We start from the raw sequence: 18,172 nt of genomic DNA, 5'->3' as shown, positions 1-18,172 counted from the left end.
AGCCCTAAATGCCTAAACACACCTTCAGGAGCCAAATTTAAGGACCAGTTTGTAAATGTTGGATCAGTCTTGTATCTGTTTCTCAGCTCTACTTATGTTCCCTGCCACTGTCGGAACTAAAGTAAAGCTCTGAATCCAAATATTCCCAGCTTCGAGATATTTGCACATAGACTGGGATATCCTTCTGTCAGTAACATGCTGTCCTCTGGATGCACAGGGGAGTAGAGTAACTTCAGGCATTTGTTTTAAATATATTACCTTAGAAATAGACAGGAAGAAATTGCACAGGGAATACATTTTCCTTATTTAAGTTGAAAAATAAATATAGCTATAACCTAAATGTGTATTTAACAGCACTGACACCCTTTGGCCTTACTCCAGTGGACTTTTCTCACTGACACCAATGGGAAAAAGATGGGCTCTGTATAGGAAATCTGTGAATATTTTTTTCTTCCTCATCCATCCATCTATTTTGGGATGTGCTAAATGCTTGTTCTCTGTTGTAACATTAACATCAGTGTGTGGAAACTTGGGTTGCTAAAATAAATCCGTGAAATGCAATATACATGACTTCACATGGAACTGCATGTACATTGTTGAGCACAAGCGCCCCGTGTCCACTCTGCCGTGCCAGCTTTAGAGCCAGGTACACCCTATTGTGTCCCACAGCAGTGGGGTGCCGTGGTGAGGCAGGCATGAATTTTGTGCTGCCAGTATGTATAGAGGCTCTAGTTCCTGAGCTGGCAAAATATTTCTTGGTTGCCATTTACATGGCAGTAAAACCTGATACTTTAACCAGCCTCAGAGTATGGGGATGGCAAGGTCTATAGTATTTCACAAAAGCATCTTTTGATTTTTTGCATTATGGGCCTGATTGAGTGTTTGCTAGAGGCAATGAAAATTTTAAGGTTGATGTGCAAGGCATTGATTTGTGAGGCTCTAGCTTTTCTAAGTTAGTGATATTGGCTTCAAACTAACCTGGGGTGTTTTTCTGACCTTAGTAGAGACCGTCCTGATTCATGCTAGTATGAATTGGCACATTCTAAAGTTCACTTGATTTTTATTTTTAATGGAAAAATGAAAGGGCTAAGCTCAACCTTTATGGGCTGGACTGTTTTTTCTGCCCACAGTGAATCAATGGGAGACCTTGACAAAGTTGGACTTTGATGAAGGTGTTGAGGGGCCAGTCCTGCCTCAGAGTCCCCTGCGAGCCACAGGAGCCTGGCCTGCTCCGCAGAGTGGTCCTGTGCCTCAACACCAGTTTATCATCCACCTTGGCCACAAGCTCACGGATGAGGAGGAATCCCCATGGCTGCTACCTTCCCTGCCCCTCTGGCTTCGGATAAGACAGCAAGCTCGGCGCATGCCTCTGCCCCAGAAGGAAGGAGAAGCAAGTGTGTTGCTCTGCTCCACGCAAGGCCACTCCTGTCCTCTTCATGAAGCATTGATCTTCAAGGCCCCCATGACTAACAGAGTGGGAGACATTCCCATGGCATTAGCTGTTCCCTCTTTCTTTTTCCTGCTTAAGAGGTAAGAGCTGCACAAATTCCCTCTTTAATAGTCATCTAAGAGAGAATACAATGACTGATCTGTCATCAAAGTATTTAGAGCTGATGACAATATCTGTGTTGGGTTTTGGGGTGTTGGGGGCTTTTTTACTGTGTTTTTTAAATAAAAAGCCATAAATCACAGGGATATGACTAGAAATGGGTTGTTTCACATTAACTGTAGCTGTTGGTTATTCTTGTCCAAATGTACAGAAATGCCCTGGTGGTTACTTACCAATGACAACCTGCTCACGGCTTAACATTTTTCAGTTTCATGGCAGGCTTGTAAGGTTACACATATATAGTGAATGAAACATAGCCCACTCGTTATTTTTAGAGAGGCTCTAAACAAGAAGTAAATCCCTGGAGTAGTGCTGCCAGGGATGTGTAAAGTTCAAATCCAAATTAAAACTGCCTATCTTTGGCCTAAATTCCAACCTGAACTTGAGGAAAACTGTGATCTATACCTTGAACTTTATGACAAAAAAAATCCTTTGCAATTATTTTCTAATAACCGAGAATATATGAATGTGGTATAAAGACTTGAAAATTAGAACTTGAATGAAAATCTGAGCATTTGTCCAAGAATGTAGTACCTGGTCTTGTGAGAAACTGTTGTATGCCTTTAAGTTTCAGAAGCTGCACTGGAATTTGCAGAGTCTTAATTTGTTGTGATTCCTAGTTCTAACATATCTTTCTAAGATCCAGTCCTATAATGTAATTGTAAACTTTGAGGGGAGGAAGAGAAACGTGCTTATTTACCTTACAGATCTCTTTAATAACGACCTCTGAAGTGCAAGACTTGGTTTAGAAATCACCAAGGTACAACATGAAGAAAGTAAACCCCTTTTCAGCAATATATTTATGCAAAGTAGTTGAAAGTAGAGCAACTGAAGCATGTTCTTGATTTCTTTGCTGAATCAGAGCCTGTATCTTCTTCCTGCCAAGGCAGTGATCTTAATACCACTCCTAAATGCACTAGTAATTCTAGAAGCCCTAAAGAAAGTCAAGATAACACCACAGATTTTATAAATAAGGGTCTTTATTTAGAATACTGTTGAAAACATTCTTGGCAACCACATCGTATAAATATATAAAGTTTGACACAACAAACCAAGCAATATTAAATATTTTTAAATTTTTTCCCCTTTTTGTTTTTAATTTTTGCTTTTTTTTTTCTTTTTCCTTTCTTTTTGTCTTTTTTCCCTTTTTTTGCAAAGCAACTCTTATTTACAATTATACAAAAAGTTTTATAAAAAATGGTCCACAACCTTATTTTGGCCAGAACAGGAGTAATAGGAAGGATCTGTTATGCCACTACTGTTGTAGATTTCTATTCTCCTCTGCGTTCAAGAGCCAGGTTCCTATTCCCCAAAGCCCAGATTAAACATTGGCCATTTCATGGTATACAATTTCATCTCTAGACATATTAAATAACTTTAGTTTAACAACCAATAAATAACTAGGTGTATTTTGAAGTAATACAAGTTTGAAAAGTTATATATGTGAAGGAATTTTGAGTGATATTTTAAAACTGGAACAAGTCTTGAGAAGCCTTTTCAGTCTCAGAAGGCAGGACTCGGAGCTTGGCTGAACGAAGCAATTTGTTTTCAGTGCAGTCCAGCTGGACCTGCCTTTATAGCACTTGGTAGATGGGGTTGCTGCTGCTGCTGCTGCTGCTACTGTTATCCTGGGGAAGTGGGGTGCAGTTGGTGGGGGAAGGAATTTGGGCTCCACTATCATTCAGACTCGCTCCTTCTGCGGGGGAACAGGGACTCCCTTCAGCAACAGTTTCCACTGGAGGCAGTATAGGACAAGTGGAGTTATCTGTGGAAATCCTCTCTACAATGCTTGAGAGGCAATCGAGGCTGGAAACAACAGAACTTTTCCCATGCTTTGGATCTAAAACACAGACAAAAAGGTGATCAGTTTATCCAGTGGGTACTTAATGTCAGTTGGATGTAGTTCTTTCACAAAACCCCAGTGAGTGGCTGACAGTATGCATCTGTAAGCATGCAAAGATTCAGAGCAAATGCATGTTTGTGAAGGACGCCAATTATCAGAAAACAGAGATTGTAACTGCAAAATGGAAGAGAGACTGAACCAAAGTATGCTACTTTTGGGGCAGGGTGTATCCAGGGCTTCTCTTCAGTCCATAGAAAGGCAAGGGAAGATTTAAAATCAATTGACAGTTTCTCCAGTTTGGATCAATAATAGGTAGAGTTAGGAGAGTCTTCATGCAAAACATAGTTAAACACTGAAAATTAGTTGAAGAGAGGAATATATTTTTATCTGGATGTTATACTTGCAAAATAGGAAATGCAGCTATGACATACCCCCATATTTGCAAATACATCTAGAGGAAATCCAATGCTTCTATTAGTATCAACAGCTCGCTGGCTGAAAAGGCGGGTTCCTCTTTCAGCCCAGCTGGGGTCAGCTAATCAACTGGGGATGGAGAAGGCATGGGGAAGTTTGCTATATTGACTGCCTCTGTCTCCATGTTTCACACAGCTGTTAACGGCACATACTCACCATTTGGTGATTCTGTGTAGTAGCTGCTGTCATAGCTGTTTCTTCTGCGAGAGCTGCAAGGAGGCCCGCTGTACTCCATCTGGAAAGGAGAGCAATCTGAGTGCGGTCACTGTTTGGGGACAGCATTTACTGAAATCCCAGTAACCATCCAATTTTGTGTTTCAGTCCCTAGTCTGTACCATCATTCCAGTCCTGGCTGAAATTAGTTTCTTTGAATGAGGCAGAACTTAACTTGGCTAGAAGGGGATTCACCCCAGAATATTTTGTGGCACAGCTGTTCCGAAGGGAAATTACCATTGTTGTTGCATCGAATGCTGTAACTTTACAAATGAGATTAGGTTTTCCAGCATTCTGATCAGATACTGCCATACTGCCCTACACGTATCTTCAATTTAAAACAGGGAGACCAAGAGGGGAATGAATCTTTTTATGATTTAATTTTTGAAGGTTTTACCAAACCTAAGTTCCTCTTAAAAAGCCTCTAGTCTACCTTTGTCCCTTTTTATTTCCTTTAGTTTCTCTTCCCATTTGCATTTTGTATAGGAAAAGCCCCAAAACATTGACCACTGTATTTGTTTCCAATACTTTAATCCACAACAAAATCACTCTTTCTGATGAAAGAAAAAGGCTGTATTTTGAGGAGGGATCGTTTTGTGTAAATCTCTCCAATCTGCCAACTATCTCGTAATTGCAGATATTCAACTCAGTAATCATTATCCCCACCAGATCACAGGAAAAGAAATCTCAGGTCTTAAAGTGCTGTCAAGATCCCGTCCCAGACAGCTGTCCTGTGCTCCAGGCACCATGTCCCACCACCCCAAAGTCAGACTAGAGTCCGAGCCTACAGTCCCAGGGAAAAGATATGGCGGTAAGACACCCTCTCTGGCACCCAACCTTCTTCTCCCCTCCCCGTAACATACAAGCAGTACTGAAAGCCTGCGGTCTCCTTCCTATTGCTGGTAAATGTCTACAGAGGGGATGAAGTGAGAGGAGAAATGGAGAACCTTTTTCATAAGGGTCAAGAAAAACAACTCCTGTTGCTTAGACCCTTCTCCTGTTATCATATCGAATGGCACAAAACAAACCCCAGACTCTTTATGTTCCCTTTTAACTACCATGACTAAGGGGGAACCTTCCTCTCCGCTGTCCTTAGAGGATTTAAAGGTGGCGATACAGCAGAAGATGGAAACAGATGCCCCAGGCAGGGCTCAGACCTCACCGTGTCCCCAGGTACCCAACCCAGGCAGCTTCCCAAAGTGCTCCCCCCAGCAGCTCTCCCCTGGCTCCTCTGGGCCAAAGGGGGACCTGCCTAACTTCTTGTCCCAGGGACAAAAAGTGTGTAAGATTTTCCTTCTTTCCCAGAGATCCTGGCATGCGGGGACCCCACCTCCCTTTGCTGCTGGAGCTCAAGACATGAGAAAGGACTTTGTCTTCTGCCTGGGGAGGTACGGAAGGCAGCGGCTATAGGAAAAGCTGGAGGAGGCGACTGGCACCGCGTAGGTTTAGACCAGCAGTGTCTGGGGCGCCTTGGTGGCGGGGTGTCCTCCCTGGGGCACTCACCATGCCGTCGGAGCAGTTGGAGCGGGGACTGGAGGCATCCGATTCCCCACTGTAGTGCTCCAGCACCGGGTAGTAAGTGTCCTCCTGCTCCCGCAGCAACGCCTGCAGGCTCTCGATGTAGCGGATGGCATTGCGCAGGATCTCCACCTTGGGCAGGCGCTGGTTGGGGTTGGTGGAGGTGCAGCGCTTGAGGGTCTCAAAGGCCTCGTTGACCTTGCTGAGCCGCCGCCGCTCCCTCATGGTGGCAGCCTTACGGCGGTCGGCATTGGTGGTCTTCCTCTTGCAAGCCTTGCAGGCCCACAGCAGGCAGCGGCCGGCCTGGTGGTGCCCGCTGGGCGCCCGGACGTGCTCCTCCTCGTGCGGGTGCCCGTGGTGGTGCAGGTGCTCCTCAGGCTTCAGCAGGCCCCCCACGTGCACCAGCCGGGGGTCCAGGTCCTCAAAGAAGTGCATGTCCGACGTGTTGAAGCACGGGTCGTCGTAGAAGTCATCAGCGGCCGTGAAGGAGCAGAGGGAGCCCTCCGTCATCTCCATGGGGCCCAGTAAGTCCATGGGGGCGGTGGAGGAGATGGCAGCCGGGCCAGAGGGGATGAGCGAGGGGAGCAGAAGAGAGGGGTCTTCGATCGGGCTGCGCAGCGGCAGGTACGGGCCAGGCGGCTGCGCGGAGCGGAGGCCCTCGCACCCTGCTCCAGGCGAGGCCACCGGCGCTGGCTGCCGCCGCCGCCGCCGACCCCCTCCCCAGCCGCGCCGGTCCGGGAGCGCCACTCGAGGCCGTATTTATGCCGGAGCCCCCCCGGCGCGGCGGTCGGGTCGGGACGGGACGGGGCGTGGCGCGGCGGGGCGGGGAGGGGGCCGCGGCCGCCGGAGCCCCCGTTGCAGCGCGGGGGGGGGGGGTGTGGTGTGTGTGCGGCGGGGCGCGGTGTCCCGCGGTGGCCGTCGGGGCGCGTTGCGGGCGCTCGGGCTGTTGCAGAGCCAGCGTCAGCCGCTGCCGGCGCTCCGCTGCGCAGTTGTCTCCCCCCCTCCCTCCCCCCCCCGCTTTTTTTTGGGTTTTTTTTTTCGCTTTAAGCAGCCCGCCCTGCCCAGCCAGTCAGGGGAAGCAAGGCTCTCCGGATGCCCGAGGGCGCCGGCAGCCGTTTGCCGCGGGGGGCAGCGGTGCTCCCCCGCTTCCCCCGCACGCGCCGGCGGGGCCGCGCTCTCGCGCCCGGCGGCGCGAGGCGCCTTGCAGCGCGAGGCGCCTTGCAGCGCGTCCCCACGCGCGTCCCGGCCGGTGGCCGGCAGCGCTGCGCCCTCGGGCGGGGCGGGGCAGGGCAGGGCAGCGGCTCCGCTGGTTTCTCCCAGGGAAGAAACCCCCAGCCCCGGGACAGGTTTCTCCGCGCCGGCCGGAGTAAGAGGGTAACTACTCCGGGGGCGTTCGTGAGGGCGGACGGTGCGGGCGGCACCGCAGGGCGGCGGCGAGGCGCCGGGGCCGGGGCCCGCCGGGGGACACCGCGGAGAGCCGGGGCCGCGCCCGCCCCGCGGTGGCAGCGGGTGCGAGGGGAGAGGCAGGACGGAGAGGTGGCCGCGGGGGTTGGGGGGGGGGGGGGGGGAGGGCGGCGGCGCGGCCGCGCTCAAAGTGGCGGCCGCCTGGTGGCGCTGCGCCGGGCAGGGGGCGGCGGCGTGACATGGCCGCCTCTAGGGGGGGGCAGCGGCCCGCCGCCCCGGCCCGTTTCGGTGCCCTGAGCGGGGCCCGCGGGCTGGGTCAGGTATTAGGGGCGCGACTCCCGCAGGAGGGCGAGCGGCCGCCGGGTGTCTGGGACAGGGGGGTGAGGGAGGGAGCGGGCCCGTCCAGGAGAACCGTTACGCAGGAGCAAAAGTACTCTGCTCTCACCTGGGGAAAAAAAAATTTCCCAGAGAAGAAGCGGGTGTGTCTGCCGTTGAAGTGTGTTAGCCTTTTTCTTAGGAATCAGGGCGTCCCTGCCCACGTCTGACCCAGGTACAGTTCAGAGATGCCTACCGAGGATGGAAAATGCTCAGCAAGACTCAAGCAGAATTATTGAAACTATCTGACCTCAGAGCAAAAAGAAGTAGTGTGGGAGGGTGAGGTCTGGAGTGGCTGAAGACACCCAGCTAGTGCCTGAGCAAGTTGCAGCCATCTTTATCACAGGAAGTATTTGATTACGCCAATAAAGCAATGCAGTAATGGTTTAGTAATGATGTACCGGAGAAGAGTGTTTGTGTTCAAAAAACGGGTATTGTGTTCAAAAAACGGGTAGATGTGACACTTTGGGACATGGTTTAGTCTAGTCTACCCTTGATTGGCTTAGAGTAGACTTGGTAGTGTAGGTTAACGGTTGGACTGGATGATCTTAAAGGTCTTTTCCAACCTAAATGATTCTATGATTCTATGATTCTAAGAGCTGAGGCCTGAATTACATTCAGCTATCACTTTAGCAAATGACTCTTTTCACATGAGCTACGATGTATAAGTTTGCATTTCAGGTTCTTCTTTCAACTCCAGCCTCTGTTTACCTTTATTCTGAAGTCTTTGAAGAGATTGACTCACCTTGTGAAGTAGCATTTTGCTGCACGTGTAGTTGCACTGCAGTTGGATTGCTTGTGCAACAAGAATTTGTTGTTTCAGGTTAACTAGCAGTGGCAGAGTTTGGACCTTGGAAAAATGGGATGGTTTTTGGTATAATCTCTCAAGGGTGCTAGAGTTTCTACTCTGTTTTTGGAATACCATTTGAGAAGAGAAATTCGGTTCTTTTTCCGATATGGAAGCACTTCAGCAATTCAACTGTGTGATTTCATTGACTTCATGATTAAAATAGTTATGGGTATTTTTAATGTACCATGAGCTAAAGTTAATCTCCATTCTGCAGTTATAAATGTTAGTGAAATTTCAATGCATTCAAAATCAAAGGCAAAGCTCTGTCTTCAGTGGGGCAAAGGGCAGACTGAGAGAATCTGAAAAGGTAAAGAACATCCATCAGTGATCTAGTCCCCAGGCCCTGTGCCTGTAACTTCTCAGAGGGGCTATTGTGATGGCGGCTTCTTTTGTTGTCATATAATTTGTTTTTTGCAAAAATTCCTAATTTGCAGTCCCCATTTTCTACACTTAAATGTCTTCGCGTACAGACAAAGATAAGAACTGTTAGTCACATTCTGTCATTATCCCCAAAAGATAAAATTTTTATTTAAAGAAAAAAAAAGTATTTTGGACTCTGTACAAGTTTGTTCTTTCACTGTATCCAATGCTGAAAAGTGATATGTCCCAAGGAGATCAGCTATTGACCACCCTTACACATTTAGAAGTGTATCTCCCAGCTGTTCCTGAGGGGCAGAGTAGCAAACTTGTGGAAACACTTCACTGTTATTACAGAGGTTCTTTGATCCAGAAGGAATGAACAGGTTTGTTTGGGGTTTTTTTAATCTTCATTGAACAGTTAAAAAAGTAAAAATAATTTGTATTCAGAATAGTGCTAGGTATACAATAATGCATAATAAGTATACATGAGAAATAGTTGTATGCTGTAACAACTGAATATGTAAATTAGGATATCAAGGCTTGGTGCTGGCTGTGACCCACTCAAGAAACTTAAACTCTCTCCGGATCATTGGTTTCATTTGTGGAAAAGGTGTTGTAGCATATTCTGCCACTGTGTGTTTCTAGGTTATATTTGACCCCAGGAAAAGGCACTCTGGGACTTGGGTGCATAGTGGTTCCGTTGGGCAAGGTGGTAACAAACGGTGGGACTTGGACAAGCAATACCAGGAGACTGCCAGTAATTGTCCATGAACGTGCTTAAGTGCATGAATTCACCTAAGTGAAAAAGTCAGGAGAAGGCCATGAGCAGCTGGTGAATTTTGCTTGGAGTGATCTTCCAATGAAGGTGCCCTTGAGGACCCCTTCCCTGCTGCTGCCACCAGAACTAACATTCGCTTTCCAGTATTATTCTCAAAGATGGGTTTGTCCAGAAAGATGTTGCCTTGTATGGTGGGGCCTGAAAAAAAGTCCTTGCAAAGAAGAAATCCTGAGGTGCTCTTCTCAATTTTGTGTGGCCATAGTAGAGAAGATGAAGGACAGCATGATCTCGAGTAGGCAGCAGCAAGGGCCCTTTCTGTGCAACCACGGGTAGCGCTTATGGCACGCATTTGGAAGCATGCCATTGTTAATACCTGTTTGGAAGCCTCTGTGGCTGTAACTCATAATTTCAGTAAAGATTAGTTCTCTCCAGAGCTTCCAGTTTGGATGCTGTACTTAGGGTACTGGTGCTGCTATAGGTATTCTGAGCTGCCCCAGATTGTGTGTTTGGATGGTTTGGGCATTGCTTTGGAAGTATGGATACAGGAATGGGTATATGAACAAGCATTCAACAGAGAAAGAGAATTTGTAAAGTTTCTCTTATGTGTTGTTGCCCTTATAGCTGTTCCACATTCATCCTTCATCTCCATTTTTTCAGGGTGTGGTTGAAAAGGAAGCTGGGAAGGCAGAGGCAGATTGTACTTCCTATGCTGAGAAGCATGGACAGACTCATCCTATATACAGTAGACAGGTATTGTTAACAAAGTAAGTTTGAGATCATATTCACAAGCATATGTGCCCTCTTAGCAGAAGCAGCATGTGGACAAGAAGAGCTTGTTATCTACAGTAACTGATTGACTTCTCTCTTCTTTTTCAGAGGATAGAGACTGGGAAAATAACTGACTGTGAGTTTATATAAAATTAACAGAATTGTTTCCTCAGGCGGAGGGCCCAGAATGTGTTTTGGAAAAGGGAGAGAGAAAGACCTAAAATCTGAGAATGTGTGGATACATTTGGCTACAAGATGAGTATGGGAAGAGTCTCTGAGAAACAGACATGGCAGTATTTCAGGGAAAAAGAAGAGGCAAGTAAGTCTTGCTTTGAAAAATTTACATGTTGGGCTTTTTGTTATGTTGGAATTCATTTAAGGTAAAAGACAGTCTTAAGTGCTGGAAACTGTGGAGGAGGCTGTACCTACGTTTCAGAAGGTCACCGACTCTTAAAGGAGAAGACTGTTGTAGAAGTAGGTCAAACATTACCAGTAGTATTTGAAGTGGTTTTATATGGCACTAGTTTATAATTCTGTTAGTAGCTTTGCTCTGTTCATACTTAGTGAGCTATATTTTAATACTGAGAGGGATGGATTCCATTGCTCTTATTCATGTTGAGCTGCAGTCAGTGGAACTAATTGTTGCATAAAGTATGCTCAGCATGAGGACGGGTGATGGAATCTAGCCCAGATGGAAATATCTTTTAAACTACTGCTGTATTAGAGAGCAGCAATCTCAACATAGGCAAATCTAGCTTGTTGCTAAAAGTGCTTCAAGCCATTCTTTTGGCACACTGCATATTTTTACAGATGAATACAGGGGTTGTTTTAAAGTGATTCTCCCCCACCAAGTTGAATCTTATTAACAGAAAGACTGGGAAAGCATCTGCATTGTAATTGTCTGTCCTGTGTTACAACACCAACACAAAGTAGGTGGGTTTTTTGCAGAAATGGCTACTTAACTGCAGCTGTGTATAAAAGTGAAGCATTCTTATCTTAATGCAGTTTTCTGACATTTAATTTCATTCTGTGGTCTGTTCCTCCATCTTGTGCAACTGTCTTAGTAGTAGAAACGTACTGGTGCAGTTTTGTATACATACGCAAAATCTCTTGGAGAAGAATACAATACTAGCATGCCTATGTGGTAAATTGAGGAATACAATGTAGATAAAGTGCCATTTTTAACATTGAACTGAATTTATCTTCAAGCATAATAGGGGTAGGGCTTACAGTATTACATAAAAGTGTAAGACAATCTTTCAATGAAGCAAACCCCAATTGCATAAAAGATGTTGTACATAATGATAAAACCCCCTAGATGCAGGCAGCTGATCTAGCCAGTTGCTCTTCTTAGGTGACCTTGGTAGCCAGTGTACAGAGAGGCACTCCTGTAGGAGATGAATGGAATGAATTTGGACACCTCTGAACTTCAAACAAGCTGGCTAATGTAAAGGCCTTAGGTGTGGTGGTGCTAATAGCCCCCCCTAATTGAGCACTGCCCTAACTGAAATGCAAAACTAATGAGTGGCCACTCTTTATGATGCAATTCCGGTTAAGCGTGCTGCATTTTCACTAGGATCTTATTCCTCTACTGAGGACCAAGATAGGGAATACAAGAAATAGTAGTAGTACCACCACAGTGTTGTGGTTTAACCTGGCAGGCAGCTAAACACCACACAGCCATTTGCTCACTCCCTGAGTGGGATGGGGGAGAGAACTGGGGGGGAAGGGAAAAAAAAAAAAAAAAAAAAAAAAAAGGTAAAACTCATGAGTTGAGGTAAAGACAATTTAATAGGACAGAAAAGAAAGAGAAAATAATAATAATGATAAAAGGATATACAAAACAAGTGATGCACAATGCAATTGCTCACCACCCACTGACTGATGCCCAGCCAGTTCCCAAGCAGCAGACCCCCAGACAGCTTTTCCCCTAGTTTATCTGCTGAACATGACACCATATGGTGTGGGATATCCCTTTGGTCAGTTGGGGTCAGCTGTCCTGGCTGTGTCCCCTCCCGACTTCTTGTACACCCCTAGCCCACTCGCTGGTGGGGTGGGGTGAGAAGCAGAAAAGGCCTTGATGCTGTGTAAGCACTGCTCAGCAGTAACTAAAACATCAGTGTGCTATCAGCATTATTGTCATCCTAAATCCAAAACACAGCACTACAGCAGCTACTAGAAAGAAAATTAACTCTATCCCAGCCAAAATCAGGATACATAGTATACTGTAATTTACCCAGCTGAAATAGGGGTCGGTATGGTAATTAAAGCAACCATCCTAGGTTAGGTCTGGACAGAGCCCTAGAGCTAGTGTCTTCAATGACACTTACAAAATACACACTAGAACCTGTAAATATCAATCTAATGAGAACCCGTAATTTATCTCTCATCTGCTTTCTGAGGATGGGAAAAGCCAACTAGGCATATAACTATGAAGAAAACTAGCACATTGTCTTATTCCCACTGTTGAGCAGATGTTTGCATCCTTCATCTTGGAGAAGTATACCATTAGAAATAGCTGGGTGATAAGTAAATGAATTAGACTACTTACTTAAATTGCTACTATGATAGAAATAAGACAAGAAAACTTTGTTTTAAAACAAGTCTTTTAAAAAAGTTCATTATGTTAGTATACTTGTTAGTAATGCAAAATATCTGTTAGTAATATGAAATATCTAATAATATTAAACTAAATATTTGGATTTTCTGCCACATAGAAGTTTCCTTGTACTAAAGTTGCGTTTTGTTTTTTTTTTAAGAAAAGTTGTATATACTGTTAAAAATAATTTGCACTAACTAATCTTACTAATCATTTAAGACAGAAAAGAAGCTTAAAAGCTTTTGGCTTCTAGGAATCACATAGATAAAAGTATGACTAATGCCGACAACCTAGGTAACTAGCAGCCTTGCTGTCATTTAAATGAAATAATGGTATGGGCTAGATTTTGAGCTGTGGCTCAACAGAGGATGAGGGGAAGCAGGAGGAGTGATATAGCATGATGTCTCCTGAGTTTGGTCTCAAGGCCACCCTCCATACAGGTCGGCCTTAGGAGCTGCCCCATAGCTGCAACAGCCACAGCATTAAAATCCCTCCCTGCCCTGCTTCACTTTTGCTCCTGTCCCATCATTACAGTGTGGCAGCATGGTAGTGCAGTGTATGGTTGCATATATTGGTCCTGTGCCATTTCTGTGCTGGGAACATTCTCTCTGGGGTCGCTTCAGACCCTCTGCAGCTCCTGTACGCTGCTGGAGAGGCGGGCAGGGGCTGCAGCGCTGGCTAGACTCTGGCTCTGTGCCTGTTCTGAACTCTTTCTGCAACCGGTCCATAAAGTAATCTCCAAGACTATTTCTGCCATCTTGAGAACAGTCAAGCCTGCGAGCATTGGTCAGCAGATCTCCCATCAGCTTGATCTTCTGGATTTTGGGCCTGATAAATTGTTTCTTGATAGTGCTTGCGCTATGAGGGTCTGCATTTTCAACACTCAGGGCATAAAGCTCCTCAAAATATCGTATCATAGTTTTCCACTGTACCATTGCTACTTCCAGGGCTTTCATCAGACCGACTGCATGCTCATAGTTTGGTTTCTAAAAACAAAGACAGAATTACATTTATTCAGAAGAAAAGCTCATCTTACTGTATTCATTGATGGCTTCCCGCAACTTACCTGGCGCTCTAAAAAGATTCTGCAAAAACTCCTAGTTTGAAGCATCTGTTGTTTTTTGCAGAGTTGGATGGCTGTAAACATACAGAAGTGGCAGAACCCAAGCACTTTTTCAAGGAACAGAGATTTAGATAGCAGCAGCTATGCCTGAGGAACATTCTTACACCAGAAAACCCTATCATAGAATCATAGAATGGTTTGGGTTGGAAGGGACCTGAAAGATCATATAATTCCAACCTCCCTGCCATGGGTAGGGAGACCTTCCACTAGACCAGGTTGCTCAAAGCCCCATCCAACCTGGCCTTGAACATTCCAGGGAAGGGGCATCCACAACTTCTCTGGGCAACCCGTTCCAGTGCCTCACCACCCTCACAGTAAAGAATTTCTTCCTAATATCTAATCTAAATCTACCCTCTTTCAGTTTAAAACCATTACTCCTTGTCCTATCACTGCGCTCCCTGATAAAGAGTACCTCCCCATCTTTCCTCTGGGCCCTCTTTAAGTACTAAAAGGCCACTATAAGGTCTTCCCTGACTCAGACTGAATATTTAGAAAGTTTTTCAAGATGGCCTTTTTATTTTTAATTATTACAGCTTAACAACTGCTATGATAGGCCAAAGAAGAGCATTCAGCATTAACTATTAACAGAATACTAATTTGGTAGAGGAGAATCAGCCCCTTGGTCTTTAACAAATGAGGTGTTTTGGGTTTTTTTTTCCCTGAGAGTTATTCCTTTGTACCCGTGCAAGCCTGAGTCAGATCTCTAGTTCAAGTTCTATCTTCAGCTGTGCTCCAACAGATCAACTACTGCCCCAAGCTGGATGTTTCTCCTACCTCCTTCCTTACCACCTTTCTTAGGTGCTGATGGCTTCTAGACTTCTATTTAGTTTCAGTATGAAGGAGACAAGTGGGCTGTGTCAGCACAGTTTAAGGAGACTCTCATAATCCATTACAGCACACTGGAAACAGCAGTCTCCAACTGAGTGAAAGAAAAAGGGGACCACCGTTCATATTCTTTTGGGCTAGAAAGCAACCATGTAGAGTCAGGACTGTATGTCTGATGGTTTCTAGGCATCACAATCAAGAACAAAACCATGTATGGTAATATGACAGGGAAATTGTATCTGGAAATCTAATAGCGGATGAATGCAGAGATCTGAAGTACCAACAATGTAATGGAAGAAGTTAGAGTAATTACTGTGGATTGCAACTGCTTGAAAGCTTGTTGTCTACTACCCACCTGGATGGTTTTAGAACAGTAGTGGCCGCCTCTTTCTTGCTGATACTTCATCAGAGCCTCTGCAGCTTTTCTCTCTTCCAGAGCTTGATGCAAAAAGAACTTTGAAACGTTTGGTAGAGCCACATGCGACTGATCAAAATATTCACCCTAAGCACACAAAAAACAAGCGCTAAGATTTGCTGGAGACAGGACTCACTTGCAGCAGAACATGGCTTTATCAGAACTTGGAAGACCCTTCCAATGGAAGCTGTTCTACCAGCACAATCACTCTGAAGACCTTAATCCAAATTTCTGCAATAAATGAAGTAAGTAGTTACGGTCTTAAATGAAAAATCTCTATACTTCTACTAGAACTCCTTCTGTCCTTTAATACTGGACAGGTAACTGTAGTACTAATGTTCTCTCTCAGTAGCAGTCAGACATTCTCAGAATATTTGGCGGGGGGGAAGGGGGAGTGTTTTGGTTTTTTTGCCATTGTTGTTGTGTTTTGTGTGGGTTTTTTGTTTGGTTTTTGTTTTGTTTTGTTTTTTAAACACAGTTCCAGCACAAGGGACTTAAGATTTATCCCTTCAGGTCAGCATTCCAGTGAAAAGTTAGCTTTCAAAGGTATGAGAAAGACAAGGCAAATACCAAAAAGAGAACAAGCAGAACTTTGCATCTATTTATCATCTTCATTATGGATACTGTTATTCCAAAATAAAGAATACTGCTACTGAACTATACTGTATACACCTTTAATATTGTATGTAGCTCATGCCTAGGAATACTTCAGAAGTATTACAACCCTAAACCCATTGCAAGCCCTTGTTCTGTTCTATATGGGAAAGTAACAACTTTAACCACTTAACTATGCTAATAGATCTATCAGCTCTTACATTAGAAGAATTTTATCCATGGTGTTGCTGTCCCATGAAGAGACTGTATTAGAGAGAGGTAGCAAAGGAGAGCAGAGCTCTGATGTTGAGGAGAATGAGAGGCAGCTGCTCAGAATATGCCAAGAACTGAACTGAGGGAGCTACAGCATCTTGATCTGCTGGTTCCCTGAATGTGCCTATGCAATACAGCACACCTTTCATCTCTTGGACATACTCTGGATTGCAGTACCGCATATCCAGCTGTTGGTTTGTAGCCTGCCTAGGAGGAGTAAAGAACATGTGCATTTCCTAGGTTTTTCTGCTTATCGTCTTCCCTGCTTTCATCTGTTACCCTGCTTAAATATGAAACACTTGTGTTTTATCTATGTTGCTCTGTTAAGAAAAAATGTAGAGAAGTTACGTACACAATACAAGTTTATGTTTTTCTCTTGTGTTTCTATGGCCATCTGCAGTACCCCAAATCTGTGACGCATATACACATGTGACCATAAACGATTCAAGAGAAAGTACATACTGGAATGTTTTATTAAGAACATTCATTGCAATATTTGCATAATCCTTTTCCTGAAGTAATTCATTCATGTTTCTGTTGACAGAAGAGTCAAGATTCAGTGTTTTATAACCAGTTCCTCGGTGCAAGTGTACTGCATGACTTCAAGCAGAGCACAAGTTACCACACCTGCTTAACTGTTAAGGTAAAACTTTTATGTCAATCATTATCTATTTAAGATGTTCACATTTCCAGGTTTGATTTATCTACAGTCAATTTCTAATTGAGCTTTCTTCATCCCACCCAGCTACCAATCACTAGTATTATTTGAATCCACATGTTTAGCAAGTGGAGGTTTTACTGCATACTTAAATTTTTATTGGACAAATACTTGACACCAAGCTTGATCAAAGGATCTTGGGGATATATTGAATATAGTTTGTGTTGCTTCTCAGTGGGTGCTTGGCATCAGAAGGGACAGCATTGATCATTTGGGGTTTTTTATTTTAATGGCTTTGATAAAATTTATATTGCCTTAATATTTGATGTGCAGCCAGACACAGTTTTGTCATGCATGTTACACAGTATCAGAGATAACTTTTTTAATTCACATCCAATGTTCCTGCCCATGGAGCAAAAAACCCTCAGTCGACAGCAATGTTCACAAGCTGTTATTTCACCAGTTAACCAGACACGGCTATTTTGTGTACAAAGTTTGGGAAAAAAAACACCCAAGAGTTATACTCCAACGCTGTTAGCATTCCCTGTTCCCGTCCATCTTCCCACAGGCATAACTCTCTATCTGAACTACCCAAAACACAGGAGTGCCGGATTCATCACCCGCTTGTTCCAGACCTTCGTCGTTGTTTTTCTACCCATGGCAGCAGCCACCCCGGGGTCAGCGCACAGGCAGCAGCGCAGACACGGGTCCGGGTGGGCGGAGAGCCCCCAAATCCCGCTGGGTCAAGTAACGGGGCAGGCACCGCTCTTCCGTCCCTGCCCGACCTTTGAAGCCCTCCTGAACCCCCGACAGCGCCGGCGGGACCTGCCCCGGCCCTCGGCCGCCTCCCGGGGCCTCCCCGCCCGGCCCCGGCCCCGGCCCGCCGCCTTACCAGCGCCTGCAGGCAGTAGGCGAGCTCCAGCAGGGCGCCGGTGACACCGCAGAGGCCTTCCTCCACGGCGGGCGGGAAGCTCTGCCTCACACGGCTGCCGGTCAGCGGGCGGTGCGCCGGGCAGGCGGGCAGCGTGACGCGGGGCCGCTTGGAGCGCGGCTCGGCCATGGCGGGCGCCGCCATGAGGCAGCCGCGCCGCCCCGCCGCGCCGCCTGATATAGCCCGGGCACCTGCGACACACCTTGCCGCGCACGGCGGCGCCGGGCCGCCCCCTCCCCGCCTCCCTCCCGGCCCGCGCCGGCGGGAGGTGCGTGGGGCCGCCCGCCCTCGCCGCCGCCGGGACAGAGGGGGGGGGGGGCGCGGCTGCCGGGCGAGCGCCGCCATTTCGAGAGTGCCGGTGGGGAGGCGCGGCGGGAGCCTCGTCCCCTCCCTCTCGGCGGTCTCCGCCGCAGCCCGGCCTGCGCGGCGAGCAGGCGGCGGTGCGCGCGTCGGCGGGTGCCGGGCCGGCCCACGGCAGCTCGCCCCTCAGCCCGGCGGCGGGGGCCAGGGCGGGAAGGAGGGGCCCGCCGCTGACTCGTCGCTTGCACAGCTTATTTGAGGG

General features: G+C 46.4%; 2 protein-coding genes across 2 annotated transcripts; both read right to left on the bottom strand.

The window, feature by feature from the left end:
* Nucleotides 1-3,183: 3,183 nt before the first annotated feature.
* MYOD1 (myogenic differentiation 1) lies at nt 3,184-6,191 on the bottom strand. Its single transcript, XM_009485007.2, has 3 exons — nt 5,643-6,191; nt 4,083-4,161; nt 3,184-3,449 (listed from the first exon to the last, which is right to left on the bottom strand). Exons 1-3 carry the CDS (start codon nt 6,189-6,191, stop codon nt 3,184-3,186), a joined length of 894 nt encoding a protein of 297 aa, XP_009483282.2.
* A 6,792-nt stretch (nt 6,192-12,983) lies between these two features.
* On the bottom strand, nt 12,984-17,754 carry LOC104025972 (ferritin light chain). The gene is made up of 3 exons (XM_075712819.1): nt 17,572-17,754; nt 15,095-15,241; nt 12,984-13,777 (listed from the first exon to the last, which is right to left on the bottom strand). The coding sequence occupies exons 1-3, from the start codon at nt 17,752-17,754 to the stop codon at nt 13,274-13,276; spliced, it is 834 nt and encodes a 277-aa protein (XP_075568934.1). The 3' UTR covers nt 12,984-13,273.
* Between the last annotated feature and the right edge of the window lie 418 nt (nt 17,755-18,172).

This window comes from Pelecanus crispus, chromosome 6 (genome assembly GCF_030463565.1).
Source record: "Pelecanus crispus isolate bPelCri1 chromosome 6, bPelCri1.pri, whole genome shotgun sequence".
Classification (NCBI taxonomy): Eukaryota; Metazoa; Chordata; class Aves; order Pelecaniformes; family Pelecanidae; genus Pelecanus; species Pelecanus crispus.
This window is presented reverse-complemented; position numbering and strand designations above follow the sequence as displayed.

Bases quoted from the DNA above. Each gene is read 5' to 3' on its own strand.
- LOC104025972 (XM_075712819.1), bottom strand. From the start codon at position 17,754: ATGGCGGCGCCCGCCATGGCCGAGCCGCGCTCCAAGCGGCCCCGCGTC. The intron at 15,242-17,571 runs GTAAGGCGGCGG...TTGTGTGCTTAG, and splicing joins CCTACTGCCTGCAGGCGCTG to GGTGAATATTTTGATCAGTC. The intron at 13,778-15,094 runs GTGGGTAGTAGA...CTTTGTTTTTAG, and splicing joins ACTGTTCTAAAACCATCCAG to AAACCAAACTATGAGCATGC.
- MYOD1 (XM_009485007.2), bottom strand. From the start codon at position 6,191: ATGGACTTACTGGGCCCCATGGAGATGACGGAGGGCTCCCTCTGCTCC. The intron at 4,162-5,642 runs GTGAGTGCCCCA...TCTCCTTTCCAG, and splicing joins CCAACTGCTCCGACGGCATG to ATGGAGTACAGCGGGCCTCC. The intron at 3,450-4,082 runs GTGAGTATGTGC...TCTGTGTTTTAG, and splicing joins CTACACAGAATCACCAAATG to ATCCAAAGCATGGGAAAAGT.